Source organism: Buteo buteo, chromosome 2 (genome assembly GCF_964188355.1).
Source record: "Buteo buteo chromosome 2, bButBut1.hap1.1, whole genome shotgun sequence".
Taxonomy (NCBI): Eukaryota; Metazoa; Chordata; class Aves; order Accipitriformes; family Accipitridae; genus Buteo; species Buteo buteo.
The window spans coordinates 49632157-49656207 of record NC_134172.1 but is presented as its reverse complement, the minus strand read 5'-3'; the positions used below and the strand labels follow the sequence as shown (position 1 = coordinate 49656207).

At 38.0% G+C, this 24051-nt stretch overlaps 1 protein-coding gene across 1 annotated transcript in view; it reads right to left on the bottom strand.

Annotated features, from left to right (window-relative positions):
* POU6F2 (POU class 6 homeobox 2) overlaps window positions 1–24051 on the bottom strand; it is a 316522-nt gene that overhangs the window by 51494 nt on the left and 240977 nt on the right. The window contains exon 6 of the mRNA XM_075022510.1: window positions 5977–6123. Coding sequence (XP_074878611.1) covers window positions 5977–6123 — 147 coding nt within the window. The remainder of the gene's footprint in view (window positions 1–5976; window positions 6124–24051) is intronic.

The window sequence follows — 24051 nt, the reverse complement described above, 5'->3', positions numbered from 1 at the left end:
AATATGAAGGTCTATCAAAACAGACTCTCCTGGCAAAGGGTTTTCCAAGAAATGTTCTTAAATGCTAGTATTATTTGAGTGTTACAATCCCTCCCTCTAGCCTCTCCCTCAAAATGTGCCTCTTTTTATTATCTCAGGCTTGTAATGAAATTTCCTTTATATATACCATTCTGATACCACCAACTCAGATTTCTGTCAATCTTAGCCCTGGGAAGACATTGTTAGCAGTCACTATTTAAACAACTATTGTTTAGATTTTTGTGAACACTATTAGGTGTTGTGAGGGCTAAAACTTTAGTGGTTAGCATGTATTAGAGCTGCATAGCCGAAACAGATGTGGCAACGATAACAATTGTTAAGAGAAAAGGCTAATGGAGAACAGTATGAATTGCACATATTCAGAAGGACTTTGAGGAGTGCTATACATTACATGGCTTTGGGCCTCCTAGAACTTCTGGGAGAGTTAAAAAAAAGAAAAAAACCCCAACAAACCAATGACCAACATCCTCCTTTTAAGTTCCATGAGGAGGCTCACTGCATTCCCACTGATAGCTGCCAATTTTACTGGTTAGTGTAAAAAAAAAACCTAGGTCACCTGCCAGTCTCTATGTATCTTCTTGGACATGACTGCTAATTTGATAATGTTAACTTTGTACTTTGACCTGTAGCTGTCAAGAGAGTCTTGCATCTGTGGTTCAAGAGAACTGAAAGCTTTACAAGCAACTTTGCATATACATACTCATTTGCTCATCATAGCATATTCTACCAGCAAGAAAAAGGAAGAACAACTGTAGAGTTGAACAAGAGCAATAGCAAAAAACCCCAATGTATTACTCTCTTTGGTTGTGTCGATACACAAAATGATACTATTGTCACTGAATATGTACTTCAGTGATTTAACAGAAACAGTGTAAATCCCTGTAAAGGTATACATTTGTGTATTAGAATATCTTATTTCTATTTAGCTGAAACCTGCTCATAGTCAGCTAAAATGAAACTGAAACAAAAAGTTTATAAATAAATAAATAATAAAATCAGGCTTTCCACTAAATTTTTTTCTCACCTGTTTAACTAAACTGCATTAAAACCTACCTTAGATTTTAAAAGTGTATTTTCTTTGGGAGGGGAGATAGCCCCAACTGAACATCATCAGAACAGAAAGAAAATGCTACAGTCACCTTTTTCCACACCATTTTGTAATTAGCTCACCCTCCAAAAGAAGGCAATGGGAACAGAGCTGTCCTAGCATTGTGGCCTATCATATATTTTCCAGATTGTGGCCTCAGCCACGTTAACTAAGACAAGACAACTGCCATGCTTAGAATTATAAACTCAGTTTGCAAGTAATTCTTACTACTTCAGAAAAAGTAGTTACAAAAATGGTGAAAATAATAGTACCTACATGTACACATGCAATATTTGGGAAGACGGAAATTTCCTTTGGAACGATACTTTAGTACTTTCCAAGCCAGTCCACAATGAGGACAATGTTATTTTTAAAAATCCTATTCCCTGTTGTTATTGCACATGACATATTACATTGTACTGTACAGTGTGTGGTGATGAGAAATTCCCTCCTTATTTAATTGTGATCCTTCAACGAATTTGAAAGGGAGTGCTTTATTTCCATTTCTTTAATTTACTAGTTCTGTAGCTGATGATTTTATTAACTCTTGTATTTGAGAACTGATGCTTAACAAAAAAAAGAAGAAAAAAAGGCCCTTGGCAGTATTGTGAAGACCTGGAACTGAATAATGCACTTTAATAATGAGGCATAGAGCTATGGCTTTTGCTGATGGCTGTGACCGGCTCTGTGACCTGATTATGTCGCAGAGTGTCAGCAGCTGAGACACTACAAAAGGGAGCGCATCCCATCAAATCTATCTCCATTGTAATCACTCGCACTGCTGAGAGGCTTGTTAGGAGCAGGGAATCCATCAGGCCTCATTAGCACCATTTACCATCAAGAAGCTCAAAGAGCAAATGTGTACCCTCTCATCAGAATAATGAGAACCAAAGTACTCCTATTATCTAATTGGATCAACAATGCCTCTCTCTCTATTTAGTTTCCTGAGCTACTTGTGGACTACAACTCTCAAAAATTAGTTATTTCTTGTTAATTGCCAGGGTGGAGCTGTGCTCAAGGTTTTTCATATACAGAAGGTTTTCACATCTAAAGAGCAAGTCATGGGCACTATGAAGCCTGCGTTCCTCGAAGGGCATTCTTAGATTGTACTGATGCCATCCCAATTAAATTCACTGTTCAATTAAAGTATGTACTATACAATTACACCATGCTTACTTAGGTTTTTCTATTAACCTACCAGGAAATAGGATGTATTGCCCTCTCTAACCACAAGACAGTTCATAATGCCAACTCTTATCATGCTACATTTTTACTCTTTATGGTAAAATTTTATTTTGCAATTGCTGAATTAGGATGCATTTTTCTTCTGTTAGACAACTCCCATCTTTCCAAGAAAGAAACTAAACTTAGTCAGTACCCTTAGTTAAAATGTATTTGATGCTGTTCAAGTCAAGGGACTTACACAAATGCAACTGATGACAATTAAGCACTATGTTTTCACCAAGTAGGAAGCTGGCTTGCAGGAAGTATTTATGGAAAGCAAAAGCATCAACCTTGCTTCCATATTTCTGCCATTCATCTCCTTACAAAGACAAAGAAAACAGCCAAAATACACATTTCATGTACTTAATAGACATAGTAAACCCCACTCAAAACGCCTAATATTTTCTTTCATTTGCAATAACAGAGTGAAAAAGAGAAATGTCTCATTGTTACATCTCTGAAGAATCCAAGTGCAGCAATGGCACTAGGATCCTACTGCAAGGGCAGGCTGAAGCCAAGTGGGTAGACAGCTTCTCTTTGAAATCACTGTATCTATTGACAGGGTGGAATCTAGCAATTCTGCTACCCTGGCCTTTAAATTTAAGATATGAAACCCCAGTCCTGCAAACGCTTCCTGGAAAGTGCTGAGGGCAAACAGAATGTAAGCAGTGTTACATGGGCCAATAGCTCTTCATAATATGCCTCTGAAAATGAAAACTTGATTTAGAGTCCTCTACCTGTACTGTATCAAATTAATCAGGTGAACTGATCATATTATTCCAATGGGTTAGATCTCTTTGCTACAGTGGTCTTGGAGAGCTCTGGTATTACAGTTCATATTGCCATCGAAAGCAAAAAAAAAAGAAAAAAAAATTATCATACCATAATTGCGAATTCAACAAATCAATAACAAATGTGCTATATAAATTATAGCATATATATTATATATTATATAATAATATATATAATTTTGTTACTGTGATTGTGAAAACTCCTAGATTATTGGGAATTAAGGCCATGTCATATGTCATTTAAAAGATCATTTCCCTAAATTTGCCATAGCATCTTGGATTTGTCCTACAGCTTAATGTCTCCAGGGATTACTGATCACCATATATTTAGCTAGACAGATGGACATTTACAAGCCCATAATTTTTGTAACAGAAGCAGCATATAATTACAAAGATTGCACATACAAACGGTCTGGTAAGTCATCCAGCCTTATACTTGCAGGAGTGAATTTTGGGTGTCACACTTGTGATTCTTTGAAAGGGACAATTTTCAAAGGGCATATTCTTAACATATGATGGAAACCTGGCTCCTTAATGAGTCCAAGCAGATCATTCAGAAATGGAGTATCCCAAATTACTCTTCACCTTTCTTGCTTAGTTGGTATAATTTTATTAATTTGCAGGGAATGTAATTTAATTTCTGGAATGTAGTTTAATTACACTGAATAGTCCTGTTTTGTAGACAGATAGCTTCAGAAGTGTGCTTTAAGCAATATGGGTTTATGCTGAATATTATAAAAATGGGTGTTATATTACACACTTACTATCAATATTTCTCTATATTGTGGCGAGGTCTGCAGTACTGATTATAAACCAAGGAACATTTGTAAAAACAAGTAATAAAAAGACAGCTCTTATTTAAAAGAGCTATGCAAACAGATAGATTCTGTAATTTTATCCAACAATAGGGAAGATTCTTCCTTTCTCTTCTCTTTCTCTGCAACCTGTGGAATTATTGGACTTTACATTATGTGTGGGATAAACAAGACTCAGCCTGAGGGAATCTATAGTTTCATTCAGTGATATCTTCACAGTAGTATTTTTTTTAAACATACAATGAATGGCAACACTTCATTATGTTTTCTGTGGAGAACACGTAAAGGGAAAACTATTGAAAAAACTAGTCCGGGTTTATATCTTCAGCTCTTACAATGAACATCTTTGGTGCCAAGTGCCTCATGTGAGTGGTGATTGTGAACCATTTCTGGAGCACAGATAGAAACAAGCAGGCCTCTAGGTTCGAGCTGATCTGACTATGAGTTATAGGTATTATAACCAACTTTTCTTCCAAACCAATACCCCATCCCTCCAGAAATCTTAATAGGCTTTTGAGAGCCTCCATTTAAAGCTGGCTGCATAAAATGATCCTTTGATGAAAAGGGATTGAAACAAGGGTTAAAGTAGACATTGAAAGGTTATTGTAGAGGGCACATTGTTCATACAATCCTCCTTTAATATGTGTGGTGTGCACCTGCGATAAGATGATTCATTAGATAAGGCCTCACTTTGACAAGCTCCATCGTTCAACCCTCGGGGTAGTGATGGAACAATTCTGCACCCACCCAGTAAATATAACAAGGTCAGCATTTTTTTTTTTCCTGGGACTTGGATGGTGATAGTGAAGCTCAGGATGCATCTTTGTTTATGTGTTATGTTAAAAAAGGGGACGACGACACTCCTATAAAGGGTTGTCTTTTATTTTTTAATGGGCCAAACCAAAAAATGTCACCCCATCCCAATTAAATAACATGGTGATAGAAAATTAACAGGAAAACCCCTGCTCTTCGCAGTAAGAGTAGAAACTAAACATTAGATTCACATATCATCCAAGCTGCATCATTTCAATACATGTTTACAAGGGCCTAACATCCACATAAGCACTGTGGATATCACTGTACGTGCAATTTGTAGCATTTAGAATAATGACATTCAAATTGCTCAGTTACCAGGTCCTGTCATAAGTTACATTGACAGATTCGTTGCAGTGACTTTATGTGAAACAAGTAGTTGTGTTAATTTTAGTCCTAGTAAATGCAATAAAGAATGACAGTGGCCACAATCTGAAAGGTACTTAAGCATGCTGCATCAATGGAATTATTTATATATATATGGGTTCAGATGCATATCTTTCTGCATCATAGTAAGACTGAAAATGAAATAGTTTGCAACAAATAAACAGCTCACAAATGCAGATAATGCACAATCTCTCTCTTAGAAAAACCATAAATTTCTGTTTGGAAAATTTTCTTTAAAGCAAAAGTTTCTCCCAAATTGCATTGCAGACTGGCAGATTCACTGCAAATTACTTAACTTATTTAATCAACAAATGAGTAAGCCACCCAGTTAAATTCATCCCAGATACTTCATTACAATCTGTGTCCTTTACTTAAAACCTTTAATACCTTTTTAGAAATGAAGTAATACAGAAATGCTACAATCTGCAAAAAAGTGTAGTCTTAATAGTACAGTAGCACTTTAATATAGTTGTCTGTTATTAGGTATATATAAGTGGAAGAAGACAGCTGGTATGTTTGTTCAGAATCACAGGGTTGCTGGTCTTTTAAAATACCATATTACTGCACTATTGTGATCTTTTCAAGAGGTTGAATTAAAATAAAGCAAACCCTAAGCCCTTTCTGGCTTGAAAACACTTTCTAACAGCTCTTAACTTCCTCCCGGTTCTCAGACTTTCCATTTCTTACCTTGTCTGGCAAATCAATATTTATTTATCTTCAATATGTGCACTTTTAAATTGCTGTCATACAAGCGGAACTCATTTTTGTCCCAAGATCAGCCTGCCATTAGAATTCACTGTTTGCTCCATCTTCTACTCACCTGTCCTTGTGCATTAGTGACGAGTTGACCTGTGACCCCCTGAAGACTGGAGAGGGCATTGCCAAAGGCCTGGGAGCTTGCTATTGAGCCCATGGCTGCTGCTGCTGCAGCTGCTGCTGCTTGACTGGCTAGTGGATTATTAACCAGCTGAAAAAAGAAAGAGAAGATCATGGTAAACTCCCTGACAAACACAGAAACACAGAGTGCTAACTGGATAACACAAAAGTGATGGTGCTAACGTGAGTAAAAAGCTGTCTACTCCAAGAGATTGAGTAGTTTTGAGAGATTCTTACTTCTGAGACTTTGGTGTCTTTGACAATGAATGGTTTTTAAAAAGCCAGAGGAAATTCAACGTTAATGTTGAAGAATAAAACTCTTTTTTTACCCTTTATTCTCTCTTGTTTTTTGTTTTTTTTTTTTGAGTTATGCTTGATGTGTTTCTTTAGGTTCAATGTGTTAATGCCGCAGGTGTAAGAGCCTAATCCTGCTGCAAACAGCAATCAGTGAAAGATTAGCATTTGATTTGAATGGCAGTGGGATATTTACTTGGGGATATTCAGAACAGAGACTATTTTACTAATGACCCCAGAAATGAGAAAACCCTGCAGATCCTTTTATTTTATATCATTAAAGAACTGGTCTCAACATCTAGATAAATCACAGCAGAGGACTCAACCCTGTGATTAAGTTCAGTAGAAACTGATTAAAAATTCAAAATTAATTTACAAAATATGATACTAAGCAACTTACTGCTTCTCAACTGCAAATGATTAATTGAAGGATTCATAAATTTTCAGGAAGTGAGTTGTACTGCCCACTTCAGTCAGTTCTACCTGTGTGCTCCACATAAAGCATAGAGCACAGTCATGGATTTCACCTTAGGAGACTATGGGAATCCCACAAAGGAACACTCGTATTAACACTTGGGTTTATCCAACATACAAAAATGTGTGTTTCTCTGTCAGAATCAAATGTCCTCCAGGAGTTAGCTTGTTCACTGGATTAATGTGAAGTTTATATTTTCTCATCCTTTTCTAAGAATGGACAAACTTTGAACCAAGCACACAGGGATAACAGTTAAAAAAAATAAAAAAAAATGCTGGGAAACATCATCACTGGGACAGCTGTCCTGAGAGCAATCGAAAAACCTGAGTTCAACAGGCTGAAAATGTATTTTAGAGTGGGTTTTCCCCCTAAGAATCATAGCGTTTTAGCAGAGCTTGCAAAATGCACATTAGCAGGGTAAAGTAGCCAGAAGTTTGAGGGAGAAAAAAGTCTGGGGACAGCAAAGACATTTTTTCTTAGGCTGAGATGAAAATGCTGATGCTAACTCAGAAAAGCTTAATGTTTGAGCTGAAATTAGTAGGAGTTCTAAGTCCTTAGATGACAAGTAAATTATCAATCCTATAGAAATGGAGAGTCACAGACACCAGTAAGGGATGTACTCCACAGACAGGCTCTGCTTCAAAATAGGTTATAAAAAATTAATCAGTGATTAGTAGATGTTTTAAGCATGTTACAGATATGAGTAGTGTGTATGTTATAGATGTTTAGAAGCCCATCAGTAGAAGATGTCAGATATGGTTATAATCTATGCTTATAAGAAACCTACTCGTCTGTTGGACGTTGCAAAATCTACAACAATTGATTGGTCATACATTAAAACATGTATTAATCATTCATTAGCCCTCATGAAGTATTGATAAATGGAACCTTGATATAAAGTGTTGCCTAAAGGGGTGCCTTGGGCACATCCAATCCCTCTAGAAATTGTAAAGTAAATAACTAAATAAAGATCGATAGCAATGCTGGACAGAAGAGATTACTTTTTTGGAGGAAATATTTTGATTTGGAAAAAACTGTTACATGAATCTCCAAAACCAGTCCGTGGCATCCCATGGCAAGAAAATCAAGCAGGAGTAAAACACAAAGGGGGAAACTGCAATGACTGCTTGATTAGGAGTCCTGATGAGCTGTGAAGAGAGCAGAGATGGGCACAATGACCAAAGCGAAGCTCGGTCCCTGAATGCAGAGTGCAAGCAATTCCACTGACTGCACAAGGTGTGAGCCCAAATGTGGTTCCACGTACTCCTCAGTGACTTCAGGTGGTGCCTGAGCATGGCAGTACAATGCCAGATAAGAGTATAGATAAACTTGTCTGTTTTCTGCTCAAAACAGTGAAATTTCTTTATTGTCCAGAGCAGAAGCTGGTAAACCCTGCCTTCCACCACAGCACTTCATGGGCAGCGCTGGGACTTGGAGGAATTCCCTTGTAGCTGTAAATAATTGGAGAAGAAAGGGGCAGCAGCAAAAGCGTAACACTTTCAGAAAAGGCCTTCTACAATCTTATTAGAAACCCATAAATTACCGCACCTATGATCCTACAGCATCTGACTGCAGGTATAAATGATAATCTTTGCACTGTTACCTAACATCAGCTAATAAACTACACTAGCTGCTATAGTTTACGGCTTCTGTCACATATAGGAACAGTTACTTGGGGAGCATAAGTAAGCTTGTAAATCTGGAAACTACAAAGGGTTAAAACCTTCTAAAAATCAGACTATCATCTCCTAGAATCTCCTTTCCATTTTTCTTGCTCCACTTTTCAAAAACTGTACATTTTCAAATACAACAATAAAATTTAATTACAAGAAACCCTGGAGACACTCAGGATTGCTTTTAGTTGCATCACAGAGATAAGCTACTTATTAAAAATGATGGCAGAGCCTATGATATGCATAGGTACCCTGGATAGTACCATGTTCCAGGAAAAATCATAGTGAATAGGCCAACTCACAGGGTAACAGACTTCCAAGTGCATATAAAAACATCCCTATCTATTCATAAGTCTGATTAAAAATGAGAAGATGCATTTTCCTTTGAGTGCTTTGGGAAGCTGTTGACTGCAAGTTACACTCTGTTAAATTGTCCCCTTTTGTATCATGTGCAAATTGGGGATAGAGAAACACACCTCATTTCATTATGTGTAGACACCAAGGTAGCTTCTAACACATTATACCTTGCTTTTATTTAAAAAATAAAATCTCTGACTTCAGAGGTTTATGCCATTTCCCACCGCAGGTTGGATCCCTGAGAACACTTATTGGAAATATTAGAAATATATTATGAAAGAGCCCACAAAGGGCTCTTCCCATTTTGTTTCTGTATTTAAATAATGATTTAATTTGTGAGGCAGAGACATTTGGAGCTGTCAGTTCCAGTGCTCAAATTTCTGCTGCCACTCAAAACACCAGCCATAACAACAGGTAGTAGCAGCCAGCCCTCTCAAGGATGCCTCCGCTAATGACATGATTATATGGGGAAGCAAACTTTATGAGGAAGAATCTTGTAATAACTGGGTAGCTTCAGTACATTTTTCTGACTTCCCAAAGCAGAACTTTCAAAGGAAAAGCATATGAAAGTTGTTCTGCTCTAACTCAGTGTAAAGCAGGAGCCATTCCACTGCAGCAAACAGAACTCAAATAAAACTAATGCGTAAAATGATGGGGGATGAAAGAGGCACTACTTATAAGATCCTAAAACTGTGACACGTGAAGTAAGAGTTTCTGGGCTTAAGAAATAGTCTTCAAAAAGAACAATTTCAAGAAAAGTGTGGTAGAGTCAATGCTGCAAGCAGCTTTCTTGAGAGCCGCAAATACTTTTATCTTCTGGAAGAATACCCTCTGCCTCTCTTTTTTTCCAAAGCTAACTTGGTATCTCAGTGAATTTGCTGTGAGAAACTGATCAAGCATTCATGTATTGTTGAATACAAGATCAGATTTGATAGCCTACACAGTAATTTTACTTTTCTCTATAAAGGGCATATCCTACTAAATTTTCATTCCCCTGGTGTGGAAATCAAAGAGCCAGTTTTACTCATTACAACATCACTCATTCAAAAAAAATATAAAGAAAAAACCAAACGGTTTGACTGATGAAAAGCCAAGACATTTCAGCATGCCAGAGCATCGTATGAAAAAATGTGCCTGCAACCTGAAAGGTAAGGTCACTTTATGTAGTGCCAGTATAAGAATAAAGTTATATCTTGTGTGTTTTCTAAAGGACTTGTGGGAGAGGCTAAGAGTGAAGATACACTACCTGAATGCAGCAATGGAGAATGGAGGGACATATTGTGGACTAACAGCAGGCATAACTTCATTTTACAAAATAGTATCAGTGTTCTTCAGGAAGGCTGTTAAAAAATCACATTTCTGGATATCTCCTAGAGATTAAATTAGTGTAGAAAAGCAGTATATTTGATTAGGGACTGACAGATTGTCCTGGTTTCAGCTGGGATAGAGTTAATTGTCTTCCTAGTAGCTGGTATGGTGCTATGTTTTGAGTTCAGTATGAGAAGAATGTTGGTAACACTGATGTTTTCAGTTGTTGCTAAGTAGTGTTTAGACTAAAGTCAAGGATTTTTCAGATTCTCATGCCCAGACAGCAAGAAAGTTGGAGGGGCACAAGAAGTTGGGAGGGGACACAGCCAGGACACCTGACCTAAACTGGCCAAAGGGGTATTCCATACCACGGGACGCCACATCTAGTGTACAAACTGGGGGGAGTGGGGGCAGGGGATTGCCGCTTGGGGACTAGCTGGGTGTTGGTCAGCGGGTGGTGAGCAATTGCCCTGCGCATCATTTGTACATTTCAATCCTTTCATTACTGCTGTTGTCATTTTATTAGTGTTATCATTATCATTATTAGTTTATTTTCTGTTCTATTAAACCGTTCTTATCTCAACCCACGAGTTTTACTTCTTTTCCTGATTTTCTCCCCCATCCCACTCGGTGGCAGGGGGGAGTGAGTGAGCGGCTGCGTGGTGCTTGGTTGCTGGCTGGGGTTAAACCACGACACATATCCTCAGTCTCTTATGCTCTCAGACAACCCTTTCTGTAGGAAGCATCACACTGCTAGATCAGCTACTGATCAGCTACTCAGAACGTTTGCCTAAACCAACGCTTTTCAAGGGAAAACAGAAAAATCTGTTTATTTAAATAACTCTAAAATTTGAGAAGAATTCAGCAATGGCTCTCAATCAGAAACACATGACATTTTTCTATCCAGACTATGTGAAAAATGATCATAGAAATGAAATTTTTATTAGCATGGCATTTGCTTTCGTGGGAATTTTTAACTAAGAATCTATGTGAATTTTATCTGTGTTTAGATTATGAGAGAATTACATGTTAAAATCTAATGGATTTTATTCCCATTTTTTCACAGTGGCTCGTGAGACATATTCTGGGTAGTAGTCACTTGGCCTTAAGGGAAACAGACTGTTTCAAACTGAGCACAGGCTTCTGAGGATATTCTGGTACCTTCCTTATTACTGTGACCAGCATGATCATCTTTACTGGGTGTAGATGGCCAGGTTTTGGTAGCAGGGGAGCTGCAGAGAAGGAGGTGAGAAAAAAAAAGAGTGAACACTACAGAGGGAACACCAAGGTCAGAGAAAGGAGGAGGAGGTGCTCCACAGCAGAGCAGGTATTCCCACTGTAGCTCTCAGAGGACCCCACACTGGGGAAGATGGATATTTCCTGATGAGAACTGTGATCCGTGGAGAGCCCACTCAAGAGCAGGGGAAAAGTGTGAAGAGGAAGGAGCAGCGGAGAGGAACTGTCATGGACTGACCACAGCCCCCCATGCCCCTGCATCAGTGGGGGTGGGTGGAGGAGTCAGGAGTGAAGGATTGAAGTTAAATCTGGGAGAGGGGAGAGGAAAGTTGTTTTAATATTTGTCTTTTTGTTTCTCACTACCTGAATCTATTTTAATTGGCAATAAATTTAGGTTAGTTATCCCCAAGTTGGGTCTGTTTTGCCTCTGACAGGGATTGGTAAGCAGTCTCTCTATCTTGACCAGTGAGCTTTCTCATCCTATTTTCTCCCCCATCCCACTGAGGCAGTGAGCGAGCGGCTGGGGGGGGTGGGCTGTTAGCCAAAGTTAACCCACCACACCATCCCATTACATTAGCTGTAGACTATATCTAACAACAACAATATGCAAGTGTCTTCAATACTTTGAAGACACAGAAGCAGAGCATTCCAACCCAGATACCCATATGCTTGGTTTCTAAACATGAATGAATTGATGCAGAAGTACAGTTCCCCTGGAAGTCCCTAGTAGCTCTTCTGGCAAATTCTTTACGTAGTATTAATGCCTATATTCCCAATTGTCTTCAATATGCATATATACCTTGTAGCAGTTGATAGCTCCCTGGACCTGCATTGAATCTCAAAATCCCTGAAGGGATTTTAAAAAAGACACTGGAAAGATTGCTTCAACTTAATCCTGGGAAAGCATGTAGATACCACAGTGATGAGTGCCAAATAAATGTTTGTAATAATCAACAATAAGAAGACCACTTAGCATTTATATAGAATTTTGCAGCCAAATTTTTCAGCTGTGGGTGCCTGAGCTCTGCTGGTTTAATTTATTTTTAGGGTCTTAGGCAAAAATAAGTCAAATTTTCAAGAAACCTGTGAACATGCAGATCCCAAGAAAGCCAAGAGAGAATACACAGGTAACATAAAACAGAAGAAGTTAATTTTATCCAAAAAGATACTATGATCAAACATTTTTGAAACGCTGTGTGTTTTAGATATCAGAGACTTTTTTTTTTTATTGTGACCCTCCCCTCCCTTGCTTTCAGTTTATGTAATAGGATAATTACAACATTTAACATTTATACATGAACGACAGGGTAATATGTCTAATAAAATGGCTGTCATAGAGCCTAACCATGCATAACTCCTTGAAAACACGCCCCAGCAGGCAAATGTTTGAAGCAAATCCCAAATTATGAAAAAAATAAATCTGTCAACATTTGGGTTTTGTACAATGATGGGATACGATCAACCTATAAACTACAATGTAGTTACAATATCCAGACCCATCCAATAATGTCTGGTTAATTCAAAACTGCACAGGTCTGTATTTGCAAATGGCTGTAGATGGTAAGGGTTCCAAATAGGCTGCTTAGACAGACATTTTAGTGTATGCACATATATCAGAATTTTATGTGCAGAATACAATGTAGAGACAAGGATATTGGAATATCTGAAAGCACCAACTTGCCAGGGACACTTAAAATACCTGGTTCTCACAGATACTTAATCTGCTCATTATATACATTTATTGTGGCTGAGCTATTTGCTGTCTAAATCTATGCTGAATTTTCTATCAGGAATAAGTACTGATAGTGGTATCACTGATGCGACATGACTTGATTCAATGCAAAGCGACACGACCTGAGGTGATGGGAAGCATGCAATGCTCATGTACGCCTTGATATGGCATGGATAGAGGAGGACGCATAAAATTTCTCACAATATCTCTGTAAACAAGGTGCTGCTGGTCAAATTTGAACTAGTCTAAAAAACTACGATAATAGCTTACAAAATAAAAAAGGCATATTTTTAATAGAGCCATAGCAAAGCAAATAAAGAGAAGACATCATTCCCAGATGTCTAGGACCAAACTGCTGGAGACATGAATAATGAAGAATACATTAAGGCACGGGCAAGGACTGAGTTGAAACCACCCTAGCCATTTTCATTTCTGCTCTATTAGTGACATAGAAAAGCGAGGAAAGGAAACTAGAGGAAAGGGATCCTGTTTGTGTCTAATCCTACAAGAGAAACTAAATCGAAGGTGTCAGCATGTCTGAGGCTGGGTCTTACATGTTTACCAAAAAGAAGAGCGAATATATTTAAATATATTTAATAAATATAAATAACTACAAAGAGTAGCTGACTGACTCCTTTAGCAGCAGGTCAGTACTTATACATTACCCACAGATTCTAGTCTTGTGGGTTCCTGGCTGTCCACATTTATAACTTACAAGTATGAAATGTTCCAGAGATGTATAAGCTGGCACACACTGTTCCAGATTTTAATTAAACAGAGCCATCTTGGTTTAGTCTGGTTAGTTAACCTTTATGTTTATGCAGTCTTTAATATACCTACAACTGTTTATTTTATGCATGATGTAAACATACTGTAAACAAACTACCTCATCTGACTTGATGAAATTTTGCATTGCTACTAATCATAAATTGTATTGGTGCTCATAAAAGAGGAAAGAGTACTGAAAAAATTATCTGAATTCTCTAATTTTCTGAAGTAGATCCCATGTGTGGCAAGAATGAAAGCAAAGAGCATTTCCTAAACTTTCTGAAAGGGGCTGCAACTCAGCTCGTTTCAGGTTGATTATTTCCTTGGTTCCTGTGTTTGTCTATTTTAAAATAATTTATCTGGCTTCTGAAAGATCCTTTCCGCACAAGAAAAATGGTAACTTCAGGGCTCCCTTGCTGCTAAAAAAATGAACTCTTATCAAAAGGAAATTGCCATCTGTCTTCTCGGATAAGAGCCCAGCATTTGGGTCTCAGTGATCTAGCCTCTGTAGAAAGCGTGTCAACCATAAGACACACCAAATTAATCTCCTTAATCTAAAACATTTATTTGCCTTTAATTTGAATGTGTGAACGGCACGTGCACATGTAAATATGACCATTTGCATATATAAATGTTAAAAATGCAATGTGAAGTCAGACCATGATAATATGACGCTTTATGTTGGGTATTTGAGAAAATATTTCTGAACATTCTTGTTTTACAGTGCAATATGCAATCTTAGTATACATGCCTGGAACTGTTTATTCAAATATTCATATTAAAAATCAGACTTTTAGGTACAGATCTTCTCTTTTGCCCTTTGAAGAATAAATCCTACTTAATACTTAGGGACACATAGCTGACTGAGAACATATATAAGGCTTCTTTAAAAATTCTAAGCCAGCTACTCTACAAAGATCCTCATTTTTGAAGGTGGAAATACATCCGGATACTTTCATTTATTTGTAATGTAATAGTGTCACCAAATAGGTCTACTTCCATGTAAGCTAAGTGCTTACATTGAAGTCTCATTGACTTGAACGTGAACAAGATCAGTTCTAAACCTGGACCTATATGGAATGTTTTAGTTTCACTGCTTTCAGCTCCAGACTTGACCTTAGTAGATGCACCGCCCTGATACAAAGTTGAATGATACAGATGATTCCTGAATGCAGTGGAAAGATTGCTGGCAAAGATACAGCTCAGTCCAAAATCCAAACCTGGTTCTGAATCAGGATATCTAGAAAGCTGGAACGACTGAATCCTCTGCAGTTAGGTCAGTTTGCCCCAAAGTCAAAATGACATAAACACCATAACTGATACCACGTGTTTGAAAAGTTCTGTATTTTCCAGGTTTCATGGAGAATATATAAGATACCAAATCAGTTGAGTCATTGATTTTTAATTAGACATTTGAGTTTTGCTGAAATCTCAGTATACAAAGTGAGATTTGAGAAGTGTGACCAAAGTTGAAGGAAGCATTTAGTTTGAAAACCTTACAGTCAAAACCACATTTCTAATAAAATAAATATAACAGGTGAGTGATAGCCACTAAAACAAGAAACCTGAGTAAAAGTCTGTGTGAAGGGAGAAGGCATGCAAACAAGGATGCTGTTCAACTGCTTGCTGCCTGCGTGTCAATGGGGAGATTACTGCTGCTAATCCTTTTCTAAAGATAGAGCAATGAACACTTATGAGCCTGCGCTCCCCCTCCTTGCACCAGCACTATGTGAGCATATTGCATCTCAGGTGGTAGCAGGCTCCTGCCACATTCACGTTTGGAAGGCTTAATTTGACTATAAACATGTAAGAAGTCACTAGCTCACACAGGACTGACTACAGCACTTTAATGCCACTGTTTATACATACATACACCCACTGTTCTCTTTTTCACTAGCAGTCCTGCTCTGTACATAAAGCTACATATAAACTGGTAACAATTGTGTGTTTAACATGCCAAAAATTGTGCTCTTAATGCAGCTCCTACAGAAGAGGAAAGGCAGAAGGATTGATAGTTTAATGCAGTCACATATGTAACATTTCCACAGAGCACCCTCCCTCCTCTCAGTCACTTCCATCTCATTTGGTGTCAGCAAGAAACCTGCTCCCCAAAATGAGCTGCAAGTCCTGCCCCAGAAGCAGCACTGCCAGAGCATGCTTATGCATGCTGCACGGGACTGCGCTCAGCATTAACTACGTGATTCCAGGTTTAATTTTGTTAGTGTTCTTCTGAGAGGTGTACAGAACATTTACCAGTTATTTTAAATTTATTGATTGTCTCGAAAGCTTTTTTTTTTTTCCTTTTCTTTTCTTTTCCATAATCCAGTCATGTCACACCTTTCCTGTGACTCCTCTCTGGGTTTTTCTGGGAGGGGGGTATAATTTTTTTTGCCATGATATACCGTCCTTCCGCTTCTACCTATTTGATTCCTTTCCTCTGATCTCTTATCTCCAGTCTCAGCCACTTTGCTCATGTCACTCTGGATCTGGTCACAATAGGTTTTCCATATGGGACTTCACACAGAGCTGCAAAAGCAGCAGTAAATCTACTGTGTCTGTAATGCTGCCATATTAATTCCTAATCAATTTCAAAGCTGTATTTGAAACTCATATATTTCACTTCAGCAAAATCAAAATACCGTCAAGTTGCCAACAGCAAATGAAACTTGGAAATATAATTAAAAACACATAGGCTAGGAATGTATTGTTTCTGAGGTCTTTGCAATTGCCACTGTGCTAGGCACTATAAATTGATGGCAAGAGGGTATATGAAACTGAGATCCTCTTATAAGAAAAGCATAGCTCCATATTGCTTGAGGTAACAGAAGAACTGCTGTTAGCTGAATGTGAGTGATGACTGCAAGTATAAACTGAAGAATTTTTTTTGCTGCAAGGATCAATTCCAAACTGGTTAAAATCTGAGGCTGAGATCCTGCAAAGACTGCTTAAAGTTAGCCTGCATGCAAGTCCTAATGCAGTCCTGGGTAAACTCGAGAGAGTTTGTGTTACTGTGTTCTTGTGACTGTGATTTTTCCAGTTCACAGGTAAAGATGTGGTGATACTTATACTCCACATTATACATGTCACTACATAAAATCACATGAAAATATTAATTTACCCCTATGCTGGTATTACTGTATTTTAAACAAAAGTCATGGCAAGGTTTAGCTCCTATTGTCCTCTTTGTTTTGTGTGGAGGTAGAATGTCAGAAATAATGCCTATGTTATTATTCAGTATCTGCTACTGGCTGAATGCATAGCCTGGGGAAAGTCTAATTATCATTTACAATAAATAATTTCCTCCATATTTATTATCAATGGAAATCTACTCATAGACATTCAGCCAAGGAATTCTGCTATATGGGCAAAAATATGTACTATCTTTTTCAACGGCAGCTCAGCTTACAACCTGAATGTCTGTCGCTTTTTCATTAAATTCATTATTGCCTTATTGTACCTAGAGTCTTGTTCTTCCATAAGGCACTGTCAATAGACAGACAGATGAATTTCTTCATGTTCTAAGTATTTTCTACTTTTATCTGTTGACCAGATTCACAAAATATTTATGGGCCCTGTAGCAATTCTTGTGCTTTACAAAACAAGGGAATTTTTTGTGCTAAAAATAACGTAAGTTCCAAGTTCTTGGTCTGATTCTGATTTCTCTTCACTGGGATATAAATCTGGTGTAATTTTAATGAGGTCAGCAAAGTTGCAATTGTTTAAAACAGAGGTAACTACTGTCAGAATCAGCCCCTTCAATTTCTTGTAGGCTTCAAATCTGCAGTAAAGGGGGAATGATACTTTCATTTGAAATACTAGAATTAACTAATTACACTGATATTTTATTTAAATCAAATAGTACCACCAAAGGCCTGGTTTTTTTTGTTGTTGTTTCATTTATGCCACTGTAAACTAGAGAAGCTATCCATTGAATTCAGAAGTCAAAACATTTACACCTACAGCTGTGAAACAAATGGATTTTTCTGTTTGGAGACTGAAGAACTCCCTCGAAACACCCTACTCAACCCCTCAAAAAAAAACAAACAACAAACCAATAACAAAACACAGTTCAGGTAGACCTGAAGTGAAAAAAAAAAAAAGGTAAAGAAATAAATTTTAGGTCACATGAAACACTTAGTTCATACCAAAATGATTTCTTGAAAGGAAACGTAAAATGGATCACCCTCACAGATGGGTGTTTTATAAATTGAGTGGAAATATTTTATTTCAAAGAAATCATTCTTATGTGCCTTTTCCTAATCTCACCCGCTTTGGGGTGGGAGGAACATATATATGTTCCCAACTATTTGCCAAAACACACCTTCGGAAAGGGTGCAGTCTGCAGACCTCTTTGCAGCCATTGGTACTGGTGGGTGCTACTGGTAATTCTGTCAGTAAAAGGGGTAAGCCAAAGGTCAAAAATGTTTTTGCAGGCAACCCAGTCAGACAATGCTGTTGTTCTAACACACCTCCAACAAGGCAGAAACTGATGAATCCAGCCTAAGTGCAATTAAGGCAGGACTCTTTCACTACACTATCACATTTGTATTGTTTGTACATGCAATAAAACAAATACTCCCTATAAAATATGAGGTATGTGCTGTATGCTTTCCAACCTTAAAGCTGAATATATCCCCTTGAAAAGAAAAACTTCACAGAGGGCATTCGCATGGTTTCTTACTGTACCAGGAGAAAAAAGATGAACAGAAAATGGATGACCTAGTTTTAAGTATGTATTAACTGAACACAAAACGAGGGTGCAGATAGTCTGCATTGAATTGTTTCCTCTTTCAACAATGGCCATCAGCGGGCAGGTAACAAGCCTCTTAGTTTCACCTCAAAGAGACAGACAAGGACTTTGAATTGCAGAAGACCTGGTGAACACCAGCCAGCTAGAAAAGGCAAACAAGATCAACAGCCTCAACTAAACCAGAAGTTATTACTTCTGCCTGGGTCCAGCAGCCAGTTTTTTGGTTGTAGCTGCAAGCAAGCAATGTGATTGTGCTGAGGGGGGATTTTCTTTCCCTCTCCTGAAGACCCTGAGCCAGCTGAGCATTGCAGGTTGCTAGGGCATCTGAACCAAGATCTGCAGGGAGCGAGGGACAAGGGTTCATTTGGCAAGTTCACTGTAATGCAAGGATTCCCTGACATTTCCACTGTTGAATCCCACACTGGGGGACACCAAAAGGCTTCTTTTCCCCAGTGGTCTGACAAAGACCTAATTTAAAGCATATTTACCTGATATACTGTTAAAACTCCAAAATATTTCCCTTGATTTCAAGAAAATTACTCTGCTTATTTAAATCAATGTTAGTGAAATCAGACCTCTCCCTCTGTTCCTAACTAATATTCATCCAAAAATAGTGTGCCTCTTAAGAGCTATCAGTGCAACAGGTGGAGTCCCATGGAGGTCAGCATAATTGCACCAGCTTAAAGCAAGGCAGAATTTAGCGCATTGATGCTGGCTTGTGAAAAATAAATCAGAAAATTTATGGATATTAAAACCAGTGTTAAAACAGGGTGTTTTATACAGTAATTATAAGGTTATTTCTCAGTAATTCAATCTACTGAGGGTGAAAATATCTTTTTTATTGTTGCCTATGATGGTAATAATTCTCTCTGGCATCTCTAAAAGCAACAATAGCTTTTCATTGATTTTGCTTAAAAGGAAAGTTCAGGGTTAGAAAATTAGTATTTCATGTGGAAACATGAAAAACTTTCCAAAGTATATGCAATTGAAATAGTAATAATTATGTTTGAGGAAGAAGGAAGTCTTGTGATTAGGGTCCCTGGGTAGAGATCTAGAAATCTCAATAGGGGTCCAATTCTTCCACATATTTTCATTTCTTTAATTTCCTGTCTGAAAAATGAGAATAATAAAACTCCCTTTCTTTCATCCTGTTTGTTTGTTTTCTCTTTAGATAATACACCTCAAAGTCCATTAGGACTGGATTACATATGCACATGCACCAAAGTAAGGCAAGATCCAAATTAAAATAAATTTTCTTATTTCAGGGTAAATCTGCATGTGGAATACTTCTTCCTGGTCCCTGCATGGTACATAGTGATTTATGTATTTATCCACTACTTATATAAGTTGGGCACTTAAGCCACTGCCATAATGTATATACAGGTAATATTAATGGAGACCAAAAAATTCCTCTGAGGTACAGGAATGAACATCTAAGTGAACTAGCAAAGCTGCTCACAAAATGTAGGTCTTTAACTAAGAAGGATATAAATGGTAAAAATAACTACAAGGAGGAATTTCAAAGTGAAGGCTGACTTTACACAAGGAAACGGTAGATTCAGGAGACCATAGTATGTATGTCTGGATCTGCTGCTGTTTATAAATTAACTGGTTCAACTTTGTTGACTTACATTATCAGAACACCCTGCATAAATGAAAGCCTTGTCTTCTCTCTGAAGTTGCGATCTGACAACATATATATGTTCTTTAGAAAAAACTAATTTTACCATTAATGCTCTGGAAACTTCCTGTAAGATAAATCTATTGGTCAACTTGCCACTGCAGTGGTGGGGAAATCCCCGATGCATCCTACCGTTCCTTCTGGCTTTCTGTTTATTCACACTCTTGTAGTAAACGTCACATATGATATTTTGTTTTTATCAAGTCCTATTTCAAAATGAATTACAGTAACTCATACAATGCTTACTTGAGCTCTAGACCTATCACTGCCTTATTATGCAGAAAAGATGACTCACTTGTATAAATGACCCTCATCAGATAGCTGTTAAAAGATAATAAAATCAGGGAGGGAAATTGTATGTCAAGCCACAAGAGCTGTACTACAGAGTACTACAGGCCCCTTATTTATGATTGGCACTAACTGGCCTCCAGGTTGGTGGGCAGACATGAGTAGCCATGGATGCAAGGCCTCATCCACTCATCTGTACAAGTGGCTGTTGCGTAAAAGAAGGGTTGATGATACAGTGGACAGCATTAAGGGAGCTCTTGTTCTGCCTCTCGTCTGTCACTGCTGGGACACAGATGGTTTTGTCTCCAGCTGGAGCTTCCCTGGTGGCAGACAGCTCCCCACATCACTGGCAGTGTCCTGGGAATGGCTTCTGTCCCAGGAAGGATGGCTCTAATTGGCCTAATTTGTTTTCTTGTTTGGTTTTTTTTTGGGGGGGTTACTTCTAGGCAGGTATTCTTTCAAATGTTCCCAATCATACCCCACTTCAGGGTATTCTTACTGCCAAAGACCTACTTTTGCCTCCTTGTCACTATCTCCTCATTGCTCGGAGAAAGTTGGAGAGTCAGTAGAGACCATGTGCTCCTGCATGCTATCCCATGGAGCAGTCTGAGTACAGGGTGCCTTTGAATCTTCAAAATACATTTATTAGCCAGAACTGAAACTGGAGGTGGTGCTTTACTCAGGGGAACTCAACAGATAATGTTGTAAGGGCATCTCAAGTTAAGATTCTACTTACACAGCTGAGATTTACGTCTAGTGCTTACTACCTATTCTTTACAAATGTCCTGGATTGGATAAGCAGTAATAAAGACAGTGGGAAAAATGTGCATAATCAAATTATTCTTGGGCTACCCTTTACCTCCAAAAAAGGGTAAAAGTTTGAAAAGACCTAGTACAGCTGCAGGCCTGCTCTTTGCTTACACCAATGTAAGGAAGCTAAGAGTCAAGCCCTACCACTATAAATCCAGAAACTTAAAAGTAAAAATAAATGGACAAATAATCAAATTACAGTATTACTGAACAAACATGCAGCAATAAAAAGAAAGGAACTCCACAGCAATGTTGTACATGGAACATATTTGCCAAACCTGCATCAAAAATGTCCTTGAAGCCAAATTACAAAAGACAACAGGCATAAAGGGAAAACTGAGAAAAAAGAATATAAGAAACAAAAAAGCAATCACAGTTTAATTGGTTGCCTTTAGGACTGAGCCCTGGAAGTCCATGACTCTGAGTGTGTATGAATGTGTGTTTGTGTTTAAGAAATGTGCAGGAGAAAATACATGAAATGCAGGATTGCTCCATAAACTTTAACAAACAAGTAACAGTCTAATATAGGTTACCATCTACTATAGGCTACCATCTACTATAGGTGATATGCTATATCAAAGCAAAATCAAGAAATATGTCATATATAGGTTTTGGAATGTTCCCATTAACCAAGCAGAACACAAGTAAAAAAATGTATATAGAGATTAATCTCACCAAGGATAAAGAAAATTACAGGTCTTAAATTATATTTACAGAATCAAAGCACTGCTGAACTAATAAACGAAGTAACTAATTCTCACATATCAACACAAGAGTGTTGAAACATAAAAAAGTGGAATCACAAGAATGACTATCGAAATTATTATTTTAAATCAGACACACGACATACAACACATCATAAACTCACTAAATCCTAGATTAGGAATAGAAGAGAGAAGACTATAGGTAAATCAAAACACTTATGTATTTCTGTCATCTTTCTGCATCTCATGAAGCCTATACACCAGTCCTGCTGTGCAGAAGATCTAGGAGATGATAGGCATACATAAGTCATTGCATAAGAGATGAGCCTTTAATCTACATGTGATGAAACATGCAGTCTTTTTGACTAGTGTTCTTTTTAGTTTTACAAAATAGTGTCACAACTCTTCTGATATACCTTACATTAGTACAGGAGAAAAAAACTTGCAATAATGCTTCTCCCAAGCCCATACTCTGTCACAAAGCTATAAAAATGGCCTGTGTGGGAATACAGTTAGCCCACACTGCAGTCACACTTTTGTCTTCTTTCCATCTGTTTGGGGAATGCCCACCTACTTTCAGACACTAAAGTTACAAAGCCAGTCACCCTTCATTGTCTCTATAGCTGGTAAAGGGAAACAGATGCTCTAGGGGGTAATTCAGAGCTTGCAAGACAAGGCCCTTTTCTGAGCTGTCTTCCAGAGAGGACTTTTTCCATTGACCATGGGGCAATTGAACATAAGTTTAAGTGGCTCAGTTGGACGGCATGTACCAAAGGCACACACAAAGGGCATGTACCTTGTACCAGGACCCATTGCAAATGGAGTTTTGTGGTTTTCCCAGGTTTTGGCCACACTGCACACCAAGTCCTGCTGCCTGACTTTGGGCATGTCTATGCATTACTTAAGGACTTAAATTTGAGCAGAGAGAGGTAAGAACCTGCATTAAGGGCCTACCTCTGAGCCCTGACTATATAGTTTAGCTCCCAAATGACATGTTTAAGTCAAATGATCATTAAGTTAAATGAGAGAGTGAGTATCTCTGCATCTAAAGCAGAATGATAGATTCAAGGCCTTGCTGCTCTTATCTTCAGGAATCTGTGACCAGTCTCTGAGCATATATACTGACTTCTTATAGTGAAAGGAAACTGTAAAGAGCAGCAATACAGAAATGCTTGCTCAGGCCACAAAAACCATTGACTGTGCTAACATGGTAGTCCCTTTCTCCCTGCTTTTCATTCAGCCTAGTTATCCTGGGTACAGCGTTAATGAAGACAGACCTCTGCACCAGCTTCAGTGCCACCTCACAGTTCTGTATTGCACAGGGCAAGTCCAAGAGCCTTAGGCCACGGTACAGAAAATCTGTTGTGCTTAAATTATGCTTCCCTTTAACCACATGCTCATTTCCCCTGGACAATAAAGGTGCGGTCCTGAATGTACTCCATGTTATAAGGAAAGTGTTAGTAATTTTGCCCATGTTTTTAACAAATGAGTACATAAACCTCTGACAAAATAATTAGAAATTAATCCTTCGATTCCTCCTTAGTGTTTGTTCTTCACTGAGTATCCCTGGTTGGTTGTGATCCTGTTTTCTGCAGTTGTTGAACACTGCAATATTACACTGGAAGGGAACTTGCAGAAAGTCCTGTCACACCCCCAACCCCCATCTTTGCTTTTAAGCTTTACTTATGTCTATAAAAAAGTAAAGAAAATATTTCATCTCCTAAAAGGAACAGCTGAATTTATGCCCATTATGGTCATTATTACTAACAATAGCACTACTATTGGTATATCTTCTCATCACAAACTTTTTAAGCAGGGGTCAATAATCTCTCTGGGAGTTCATAAAATGCTCAAAAGCAAAACAACAAAATTACTCTGTGTAAATCAGCCTGATGCAGATGAAATCACATTCCATTTCAGGGAGAATACAAAACAATCCTACA